The sequence below is a fragment of the Cebidichthys violaceus genome, unplaced genomic scaffold (genome assembly GCF_023349555.1).
Source record: "Cebidichthys violaceus isolate CVI_PGR_0920_01 unplaced genomic scaffold, fCebVio1.0.p SCAF_38, whole genome shotgun sequence".
Lineage (NCBI taxonomy): Eukaryota > Metazoa > Chordata > Actinopteri > Perciformes > Stichaeidae > Cebidichthys > Cebidichthys violaceus.
Genome location: NW_027176572.1, coordinates 2,461,143 through 2,473,131, shown reverse-complemented (window position 1 = coordinate 2,473,131; position 11,989 = coordinate 2,461,143). Strand labels below are relative to the sequence as shown.

Below are 11,989 nucleotides of genomic sequence, written 5' to 3'. Positions count from 1 at the left end.
TATTTCTTCTGGTATCGACAATATCCAGGAAAACCACCAGAGTTCATCATCTCCCATTTAGGATCAGGAAGCATCTTGAATGGTCCAATCCCTGGACTGAAGATCAAAGTGGATCAAAACCAAATCAGTATGAACATCTCCTCTGCTGCAGTGACAGACTCTGCTGTGTACTACTGTGCTCTGAGGCCCACAGTGACAGGAAACACCAAAACTCTGTACAAAAACCTTTGGAGCAAAGACAACACAATACTGTACAACATCCACTAGAGGGAGTCACACTCTGTTTAACTTCAACAGTATGCGATGATACAGTGAAGACTCTTGGTAGTGGTGAACAAAAAAGAAAATGAAGCACTAAAGACAAAACGGACTGAAGGAACTGATGATAATATTATTAATATGAACAATTCTTCATCATAATCAAATGTCAATGAAAATCCTCTGACATCTAATGGAGCTGAAATTGAAAGTCTGTAAGTCAGTTTTTTGTGAGCAACTCACAATTATAAACCATTTCAACAATGCAAATAATACATATGTTTGAGCATATTATTTAATATCTGAAACCCATGTTGATCTTATGTAACAGTGTGTCAATACATTTACTGTTATATGTAAATCCACTCATGACAACTTTATTAAAGGGTGTGATTTCTTATGGTGTTCCACAGGGTTCAATCATAGGTCCTCCCATTCTGTATTTAAATGTTGTCTTCACAGAGATCTCAACTTGCTTGTATAATTCTGTAAACTACATGAAAATACATCTTGTAAAGTATTTGTTGATGTTAATCTTATTGCTCATAGTCTGGAGATATTGATAAATTCTAATCATCAGCGGTCTCTACTTTAGGAGTATTAATTCAATCTTTCTGGTGTTTGCAAATCCTGAAAAGATAATCCAGTTTTGATAGCTACCTTTTTGTAAATCCTGTTCTTAAGTAAACATCAGCAAAAGAAAATGTTTGCACCTCCAGAAAGTACAAAATTCTGCTACGAGTCTGTTAACCAGGAGGAAGAGTAACTGAGAAGTGAAAATACAAATCTAAGAGGAGACGGAGATATTCAGGGAGGAGCTAAGATGTTACTGAACTATAGAAGAGAGAGGAACTTCTATATTCAACAGAGTTCAACACACAAACCATCAACATTACCTTCATTCAACATGCTGTCATCACTGATGATTCTACTTATTCTAAAAGGTTTGTTAGGTTCTGCATTAAGAAAATGTTTCACTCCATTATTTCCTGAATGTTTTATTAAATGAGTTTTGTTAAATTGTATAACAGAGTTATCTCTTCCTTTAGGTGTCAGCTGTGAAGAACTCACTCCAGTCAAGAAAGAAGAGTACAGTTTAGAAAACACAACTGTTACTCTGTCCTACAATTACTCCAAACTATCATCTGGTGATTATTTCTTCTGGTATCGACAACATCCAGGAAAACCACCAGAGTTCCTCATGTTAATCTCAGGGTTTAACATTACAAAAAAAACAGCATCTCTGAAATCGGACACAAGGTTCTTTACTAAACTGTCAGAAGAAAAGCATTGTGTGGATCTGCAGATCTCCTCCACTGCAGTGACAGACTCTGCTGTGTACTACTGTGCTCTGAGGCCCACAGTGACAGGAAACACCAAAACTCTGTACAAAAACCTTTGGAGCAAAGACAACACAAAACTGTACAACATCCACTAGAGGGAGTCTCACTCTGTTTAACTTCAATAGTATGTGATGACAGTCTGGATTCTTTGTAGTGGTGATAAAAACAACAGAAAATTAAGCACTGAAAAAAAAATTGATTGAGAAAACTGATGATAACAAGGTGTTTAAATTATATGAACAATATTTTATCATAATACAGTGGAAATAGAAATCCTCTGACATCTAATAGAACTGAAATTAAAGTCTGTAGATTAGTTGTTTTTCTGAGAAACTCAGATTTATCAAGCATTTCAACAATGGAAACAATACATATGTTTGAGGAAATTATTCAATATCTGAAAGACACAGTGATCATATGGAATGTAGTGTGTCAATAGATTTACATTTATATTTAACTACACTATTGATCACACAATTTGATCAAGTATCTCCATGAACTGGTTGTTATCACAAACTCAGGTTTTTATTGATTTTGTTCTTTTCTTTATAAAGAAGATTCTCTGTTGTTTTGTCAGGACGTGATTTGTGGTGTTCCACAGGGTTCAATCATAGGTCCTCTAATTATATATTTACATGTTTTTGGATCAAATTATGTTCAAACACAACATCAGTTTCCATTGTGTTGCTGATAATATGTGATCACAGAGTCCATTAAAATACAATAACTAGGACATCTTCTTTATTACATGTGAAGTGCTGGTGTTCCAGTCTTTCCTACTATTAAGTGAGTCTAGAGCTGAGATCTCAACATGTTCCTATAAATCTGTAAAACAGGTGAAAATACATCTTGCTAAAGTGTCTGTTGATGTTACGTTTACTGGTCGTAGTCTGGAGATATTATTGAGAATCTATAATCATCAAAGGTCTACTTTATGAGTATGAATGAAGTCTTTCTGGTGTTTGCAAATCCTTAAAAAGAGAATCCATTTTTGATAGCTACCAATTTGTAACTCCTGTTAAAAAGTAAACAGAAAAAAGACATTAAGAAAATGTTTGCACCTCTATAAAGTACAAAATGCTGCTAAGAGTCTGTTAACCAGGAGGAAGAGTAACTGAGAAGTGAAGGTACAGATCTAAGAGGAGACTGAGAGATTCAGGGAGGAGCTAAGATGTCACGGGAACTTGTTGAACATCAGCTAGTTTCTCCTGTTGATTTAAACCTTGTTGTAGAGATGGAACATTGGCTGTGGATTATTCTTGCTGCTCTGTTCTCTGGTAAGATAGAAAGAACAACATGTTCCTCTCTCAACACTTTTCACCAGAAACTCAGCTGTGAGTGTGTTTAATGTTCATTATAGAGAAAAGCAACAGATAACTTCTGTTGGTATCTAGTAGCTTCTAAAGAACTCGTTATATGGTTCAATCTGACATCAGACAGCAGTCAGTGAAACCCAGACTATTCTAAATGTCTATGTGTCTGACTCTCTGGCTAGGTAACTCTTAAACCCTACTGATAGTTCTGCTTTAATCAATCATCTTTATTGATTCATCTCTTCTTCTACATGTTCTCTTCTTCCTCAGAGTGTAAAGGAGAAGACACAGTGATCCAGTCAACAGGAGATGTCATCGCTACTGAAGGACAGACAGTTACACTTGACTGTACATTTGACACAACAAGCACAAGTCCCATTTTGTTCTGGTACAAACAAGAAGTCAATGACTTCCCAAAGTACATGTTGAAAAGTTTCTCAAACACAGTAGAAAAAGCTCCAGAGTTCCAGAAAGACAGATTTGATGCTCCAATCAACAAGACATCAGTTCCTCTGAAGATCCAGAAGCTTCTTCTGTCAGACTCTGCTGTGTACTACTGTGCTCTGAGGCCCACAGTGACAGGAAACACCAAAACTCTGTACAAAAACCTTTGGAGCAAAGACAACACAATACTGTACAACATCCACTAGAGGGACTCTCACTCTGTTTAACTTCAATAGTATGTGATGACACAGTCTGGATTCTTTGTAGTGGTGATAAAAACAACAGAAAATTAAGCACTGAAAAAAAAATTGATTGAGAAAACTGATGATAACAAGGTGTTTATATTACATGAACAATAATTTATCATAATACGGTGGAAATAGAAATCCTCTGACATCTAATAGAACTGAAATTAAAGTCTGTAGATTAGTTGTTTTTCTGAGAAACTCAGAATTATCAACCATTTCAACAATGCAAACAATACATATGTTTGAGGAAATTATTCAATATCTGAAAGACACAGTGATCATATAGAATGTAGTGTGTCAATAGATTTACAATTATATTTAACTACACTATTGATCACACAATTTCATCAAGTATCTCCATGAACTGGTTGTCATCACAAACTCAGGTTTTTATTGATTTTGTTCTTTTCTTTATAAAGAAGATTCTCTGTTGTTTTGTCAGGACGTGATTTGTGGTGTTCCACAGGGTTCAACCATAGGTCCTCTAATTATATATTTACATGTTTTTGGATCAAATTATGTTCAAACACAACATCAGTTTTCATTGTGTTGCTGATAATATGTGATCACAGAGTCCATTAAAATACAATAACTAGGACATCTTCTTTATTACATGTGAAGTGCTGGTGTTCCAGTCCTTCCTACTATTAAGTGAGTCTAGAAGAGAGATCTCAACATGTTCCTATAAATCTGTAAAACAGGTGAAAATACATCTTGCTAAAGTGTCTGTTGATGTTACGTTTACTGGTTGTAGTCTGGAGATAATATTGAGAATCTATAATCATCAAAGGTCTCTACTTTATGAGTATGAATTAAGTCTTTCTGGTGTTTGCAAATCCTTAAAAAGAGAATCCATTTTTGATAGCTACCATTTTGTAACTCCTGTTAAAAAGTAAACAGAAAAAAGACATTAAGAAAATGTTTGCACCTCTATAAAGTACAAAATGCTGCTAAGAGTCTGTTAACCAGGAGGAAGAGTAACTGAGAAGTGAAAGTACAGATCTAAGAGGAGACAGAGATTCAGGGAGGAGCTAAGATGTTACGGGAACTTGTTGAACATCAGCTAGTTTCTCCTGTTGATTTAAACCTTGTTGTAGAGATGGAACATTGGCTGTGGATTATTCTTGCTGCTCTGTTCTCTGGTAAGATAGAAATCACAACATGTTCCTCTCTCAACACTTTTCACCAGAAACTCAGCTGTGAGTGTGTTTAATGTTCATTATAGAGAAAAGCAACAGATAACTTCTGTGGGTATCTAGCAGCTTCTAAAGAACTCGTTATATGGTTCAATCTGACATCAGACAGCAGTCAGTGAAACCCAGACTATTCTAAATGTCTATGTGTCTGACTCTCTGGCTAGGTAACTCTTTAACCCTACTGATAGTTCTGCTTTAATCAATCATCTTTATTGATTCATCTCTTCTTCTGCATGTTCTCTTCTTCCTCAGAGTGTAAAGGAGAAGACAAAGTGATCCAGTCAACAGGAGATGTCATCGCTACTGAAGGACAGACAGTTACACTTGACTGTACATTTGAGATAGATGTTAACTTGAATGCATATTTGTTCTGGTACAAACAAGAAGTCAATGACTTCCCAAAGTACATGTTGAAAAGTTTCTCAAACACAGTATTTAAAGCTCCAGAGTTCCAGAAAGACAGATTTGATGCTCCAATCAACAAGACATCAGTTCCTCTGAAGATCCAGAAGCTTCTTCTGTCAGACTCTGCTGTGTACTACTGTGCTCTGAGGCCCACAGTGACAGGAAACACCAAAACTCTGTACAAAAACCTTTGGAGCAAAGACAACACAATACTTTACAACATCCACTAGAGGGAGTCTCACTCTGTTTAACTTCAACAGTATGTGATGATACAGTCTGGATTCTTTTCACTCCTGAGACACAGTTGTCATGAAGGACTATAGAAATGACAGTAACTTGACATGAGTCTCCTCCTACTGACTGCAGAGGTGGCTTCATGGCAGAGAAGTCTTTGATTCCAGCTGTGAACATCAGACCAAACACAACTCACAAAACGTGTTCAAACTCAACACTCAGTTACAACATTTCACCTTTGTGAACATGGAAAAACTTGCTGCAGTTCTGTTCTTTTCAACCCTCGTAGGTACGTATGTTTTTGACAACAAAACCTGAAATATAACTTCAGAAGTTAACATTTTAAGGACACAAATCTAGATGTCCTCACTTCATCACTAATAACTGATTAATAAATAGTTAACAGCATCATTTGTTTTCACTAAAACATTGTCATAGAGTGATGGTTTTCAAATGAAGGATCTCTCACTTTGGAACAGATCTCTAAATATAACATGTGGTCTTCCTCACTAGGTAACACCTTGGAAGATGATATTACTGCCAGCAGTGCTGAAGTGTTTTCATCAGAGGGCTTTAGTGTTACTCTGTCCTGTAACTATTCAGTTAAAGCTGATAATCTCCAGTGGTATCGACAGGATCCTGGATCAGCTCCTCAGTTCCTTCTCCTGATCTCTGATACTAAACCGCCTTCAGTGGTGGAAGCAAAACCTCCAAACCCTCGACTGACTGCTAAACTGAATGAGGAGAGAAATCAAGTCCATCTGGAGATCTACTCTGCTGCAGTGACAGACTCTGCTGTGTACTACTGTGCTCTGAGGCCCACAGTGACAGGAAACACCAAAACTCTGTACAAAAACCTTTGGAGCAAAGACAACACAATACTGTACAACATCCACTAGAGGGAGTCTCACTCTGTTTAACTTCAACAGTATGTGATGATACAGTGAAGACTCTTTGTAGTGGTGATACAAACAACAGAAAATGAAGCACTAAAGACAAAACAGACCGAGATCTAAAAGAGGAAATAATAAACATTGTTGGTCAATTCTCTGTCACACTCACTTATGTTCTCAACAACCTAAATCTGAAACAATATTAATAACAGCAAAAGTATATTTGAGTAAAATATTTGAAAACAGAAAAATGTTCTGATCATATGTAATAGTGTGTCAATATATTTACTGCTATTTTCAAATCCACTTTTGACAAATGACACAATTTCAATAAAGTATCTCAATAAACTGGTTGTCATCACAGACTCAGGTTTTGATTGATTTTGTTATTTTCTTTATAAAAGCAGTTCACACACACATACATATAGGTTTTGCTACCCATCTCAAAAACATGTGGTGTGTAAACGCGGCCTCTATCGTGACCCCGCCGCCATTTTCTACACTTTGACGGCGTGGTCACGTACGAGACTACATCCGCCCTTTTGGTAGTTTCCTCACTTCTCTTCTTTGAATTCAAACCTTCACTGTTCACTCTGAATGTGGAATAGTACTTTGACTATTGACATTGTGAGTGAATACTAATTATGACACTTAATTAATGGTTTGGTTTCTGGTCTCTGATCTCAGGGTGGTGCCATGTTATTATTAACATTTGTTAATAATCTTATGGATATTCATAATTTTACTAAGGTCAATAATTTAGTTTTATACTTGCTGAGAAGCAAACACGCTCCTGCCAAATCCCAACAAGAGTCCAATAAAATCCAACAATTATTGAAGCTGGTTTGTTATATGTGAAGTGCTGTGAGAGATTCAGGGAGGAGCTAAGATGTTAATGAACTAGAGAAGAGAGAGGAACTTCTATATTCAACAGAGTTCAACACACAAACCATCAACATTACCTTCATTCAACATGCTGTCATCACTGATGATTCTACTTATTATAAAAGGTTTGTTAGATTCTGCATTAAGGAAATGTTTCATTCCATTATTTCCTGAATGTTTCATTAAATGAGTTTTGTTAAATGGTATAACAGAGTTATCTCTTCCTTTAGGTGTCAGCTGTGAAGAACTCACTCCAGTCAAGAAAGAAGAGAACAGTTTAGAAAACACAACTGTTACTCTGTCCTACAATTACTCCAAACTATCATCTGGTGATTATTTCTTCTGGTATCGACAACATCCAGGAAAACCACCAGAGTTCATCATCTCTCACTCTGCTTCAGGAAAAGTAGTAAATGAACAAATTCCTGGACTGAAGATTAAAGTGGATCAAAACCAAATCAGTATGAACATCTCCTCTGCAGCAGTGTCAGACTCTGCTGTGTACTACTGTGCTCTGAGGCCCACAGTGACAGGAAACACTAAAACTCTGTACAAAAACCTTTGGAGCAAAGACAACACAATACTGTACAACATCCACTAGAGGGAGTCTCACTCTGTTTAACTTCAATAGTATGTGATGATACAGTTAAGATTCACTTTACTGACAGGATTTTGATGTAGAACTTTAGAAATGAAACTACGGCTATATTCACTCTACAAGCTTGGGTTTACAGCCTCCCCCACCATCTGATCTAACTCACCACCAGGTGGTGATCATTGACAGCTCTGATCCTCTCTTCACCCAAGTTTCCAAGACATAGGGCCACAGATCTGATGAAAGGACCACAAAGTCGATCGTAGAACTTTGGCCGAGGATGTTCTGCTACCATGGACACTCATGGATCGCCCGACTGTTCGAACATGGTGTTTCTTACAGACAATCCAAGACTAGCACAGAAGTCCAACAACATTGCACCCCTTGGGTCAAGATGTGGCAGTCCATCCCTCCAAATCACCCAACTCCAGGTTTCTTCATTGTTTCCTACATGAGAGTTGAAGTTCCCCCAGTCTGCCCGAGTCAAGACCCTCTCCAGGAGTTTGGTTCCAGAACCAGTGCTATGCATGGAGGTGAGCCCAACTATATTAAGTTTGTAGCGCTCCATCTCTCGTAGAAGCTCCGGTTCCTTTCCTACCAGAGAGGTGACACTCTATGACCCTGGATCTAGTCTGTGATGACAGTGGTCAGAATGCCTTGGTCCTCGCCTGCAACCCAGCTCACATTGCAACAGACCACAATGCCTACCGTGGTAAGTGGTGGGCACTCGGGGCAGAGGATCAATAAAGATTGTTGAGCTGCTGCTACGAGTCTGTTAACCAGGAGGAAGAGTAACTGAGAAGTGAAAATACAGATCTAAGAGGAGACGGAGAGATTCAGGGAGGAGCTAAGATGTTACTGAACTATAGAAGAGAGAGGAACTTTTATATTCAACAGAGTTCAACACACAAACCATCAACATTACCTTCATTCAACATGCTGTCATCACTGATGTTTCTACTTATTCTAAAAGGTTTGTTAGATTCTACATGAAAGAAATGTTTCATTCAATTATTTCCTGAATGTTTTAGTAAATGAGTTTTGTTAAATGGTATAACAGAGTTATCTCTTCCTTTAGGTGTCAGCTGTGAAGAACTCACTCCAGTCAAGAAAGAAGAGTACAGTTTAGAAAACACAACTGTTACTCTGTCCTACAATTACTCCAAACTATCATCTGGTGATTATTTCTTCTGGTATCGACAACATCCAGGAAAACCACCAGACTCTGCTGTGTACTACTGTGCTCTGAGGCCCACAGTGACAGGAAACACCAAAACTCTTTACAAAAACCTTTGGAGCAAAGACAACACAATACTGTACAACATCCAGTAGAGGGAGTAACACTCTGTTTAACTTCAACAGTATGTGATGATACAGTCTAGATTCTTTATAGAGGTGATAAAAACAACAGAAAATGAAGTACTAAAGACAAAACAGACTGAGATCTCAAAGAGCAAAGGATAAACATTGTTGGTCAATTCTCAATCACACTCACTTATGTTCTCAACAGCCTAAATCTGAAACAATTTTAATAATAGAAAAAGTATATTTGAGTAAAATATTTGACAACAGAAAAATGTTCTGATCATATGTAATAGTGTGTCAATGTTATTTTCAAATCCACTTTTGACAAATGACACAATTGCATTAAAGTATCTCAATAAACTGGTTGTCATCACAGACTCAGGTTTTGATTGATTTTGTTCTTTTCTTTATAAAAGCACTTTCTCTGTTGTTCTGACGGTGTGAAATCTTGTGGTGTTCCACAGGGTTCAATCATAGGTCCTCTTATTTTATATTTACATGTTGTCTTTGGATCATGTTATGTTGAAACACATCAGTTTCCATTGTGTTGCTGATGATATTTGATTAAAAAGTGTTGGGACTTGACTATGTGGTTGGAACAAAGGGAGTTGGGCCTACATGGGCCTACAGGGTAGTCAACAGCCTGATTTGAGTTAAGATCAAACCAAACCCCACGAGACGTTAAATCTCACCTGGGTGTGATTTTTGGTCCAAACTCAACACTGGGGGCTCATTGGACGAGGGCCACAGGCACCACAGGGGGCTCCCTGTGCTACAGCCCTGCTGTCCCTGAGACTATAGAACTCTGCGTTACCTCCAGCCCTGTGCCTTCCCGTCCGAATTGATTTGGATGAAAGGAGGCACAAACAATAATGTTGTTTTAAAGAAAACCTAGGAATAGTTCTACATTCGCTGGACGAACAATCAACTGTTTTTGGATCCTGAAGAAGAGAAGCGGACAACTTGCCTGCAGAAGGAAGAAAACGCATTCTTCAGAGGAAGAGAAGGACAGATTCTCTTTCCAATCAAGTCAACATTTGCCAGTCGTGAGGACGAGAATTCCCTTAACTTCCGAGGAATCCCCGCTGCCATATGGAGGATTTATCGCCGCGCAGCTTGAAGCTCCGGATCCCGAGTTTAACCAAGAAACTTGAAGAACCACATCGACCACTATGAAGTCGTCTCAGAGTAAGAGGCTTGTGTCTGGGCAGAGAATCGGTCATAGTGTGTTTATTACCTTGTTTTGTTTAAGTTTACTGTATTGTTAACATGTTGTTTTGTATGTTTACGGACCACCGACTTCTGTTAGTGCATTGTAGAAATTACTGTTGTATTCCAAGATACTGTAATAGTGTTGTGTGTAAATCAGTGACCGCGAGTGAGGTTAGGAACTGTAACTATCAGATAAAAGACCAGAACCGCAGCTGGCACCTTTAGAGTTTGCCAGTCAGGTTTCTGTGTAATAGAAAAACAGTTCCTGTATTTTACTGCGGTGGTGAGGATCTGCCTTGTTTTGAGTGTTCCTTTTTACTCGTTGCCTTTTTGTTTGACTAACCCGCAAACACAACCACACGCCTCCATTTTGTAGCCTCACGCGGTCATGTACGAGACTACACCCGCCATTTAGGTAGTTTCTTCACTCCCCCCACCACCACACACAAACACAAACACACACACACACACACACACACACACACACACACACACACACACACACACACACACACACACACACACACACACACTCTCACCAAAAATTGTTTGTTGATGTTAGATGGTAGCCTGATTAGCAGTTGTTGTTAGTTTTAAATAATATTTGACTTGATCAACATTATTGGAATTCAATAAACTCTGTTATACTTTAAAGAGCAGCTTTCTGTGATCACTTTGTGCATGTGTATTTTGATAATAGCCGGATATGTGAACTGTGCTAAAATTCAAAACTTCATTGTTCACTCTGAATGTGGAATAGTTCCTTGACTATTGACATTGTGAGTGAACAACAATTATGACACTTAATTAATGGTTTGGTTATTGGTCCCTGATTTCAGCGTGGTGCCATGTTATTATTAACATTTGTTAATAATCTTATGGATATTAATAATTTTACTAAGATCAAACATTTAGTTTTAAACTTGCTGAGAAGCAAAGACGCTCCTGCCAAATCCCAACAAGAGTCCAATAAAATCCAGCAATTATTGAAGCTGGTTTGTTACATGTGAAGTGCTGTGAGAGATTCAGGGAGGAGCTAAGATGTTACTGAACTATAGAAGAGAGAGGAACTTCTATATTCAACAGAGTTCAACGCACAAACCATCAACATTACCTTCATTCAACATGCTGTCATCACTGATGTTTCTACTTATTCTAAAAGGTTTGTTAGATTCTACATTAAGGAAATGTTTCATTCCATTATTTCCTGAATGTTTTAGTAAATGAGTTTTGTTAAATGGTATAACAGAGTTATCTCTTCCTTTAGGTGTCAGCTGTGAAGAACTCACTCCAGTCAAGAAAGAAGAGTACAGTTTAGAAAACACAACTGTTACTCTGTCCTACAATTACTCCAAGCTTTCATCTAGCAATTACTTCTTCTGGTATCGACAACATCCAGGAAAACCACCAGAGTTCCTCATCTTTCACTCTGCTTCAGGAAAAGTAGGAATTGAACAAATCTCTGGACTGAAGATCAAAGTGGATCAAAACCAAATCAGTATGAACATCTCCTCTGCTGCAGTGACAGACTCTGCTGTGTACTACTGTGCTCTGAGGCCCACAGTGACAGGAAACACCAACACTCTGTACAAAAACCTTTGGAGCAAAGACAACACAATACTGTACAACATCCAGTAGAGGGAGTCACACTCTGTTTA

At 37.9% G+C, this 11,989-nt stretch overlaps 1 protein-coding gene across 1 annotated transcript; it reads left to right on the top strand.

The window, feature by feature from the left end:
- The first annotated feature begins 2,835 nt into the window (after nucleotides 1–2,835).
- Nucleotides 2,836–5,437, top strand: LOC137884362 (IgV_TCR_alpha and Ig domain-containing protein). The gene is made up of 3 exons (XM_068726141.1): nucleotides 2,836–2,878; nucleotides 3,185–3,420; nucleotides 5,288–5,437. The coding sequence occupies exons 1-3, from the start codon at nucleotides 2,836–2,838 to the stop codon at nucleotides 5,435–5,437; spliced, it is 429 nt and encodes a 142-aa protein (XP_068582242.1).
- The last annotated feature ends 6,552 nt before the right edge of the window (nucleotides 5,438–11,989 follow it).

Bases quoted from the DNA above. Each gene is read 5' to 3' on its own strand.
- LOC137884362 (XM_068726141.1), top strand. From the start codon at position 2,836: ATGGAACATTGGCTGTGGATTATTCTTGCTGCTCTGTTCTCTG. The intron at 2,879-3,184 runs GTAAGATAGAAA...CTTCTTCCTCAG, and splicing joins TCTTGCTGCTCTGTTCTCTG to AGTGTAAAGGAGAAGACACA. The intron at 3,421-5,287 runs GTTCCTCTGAAG...CCAATCAACAAG, and splicing joins CTCCAATCAACAAGACATCA to ACATCAGTTCCTCTGAAGAT.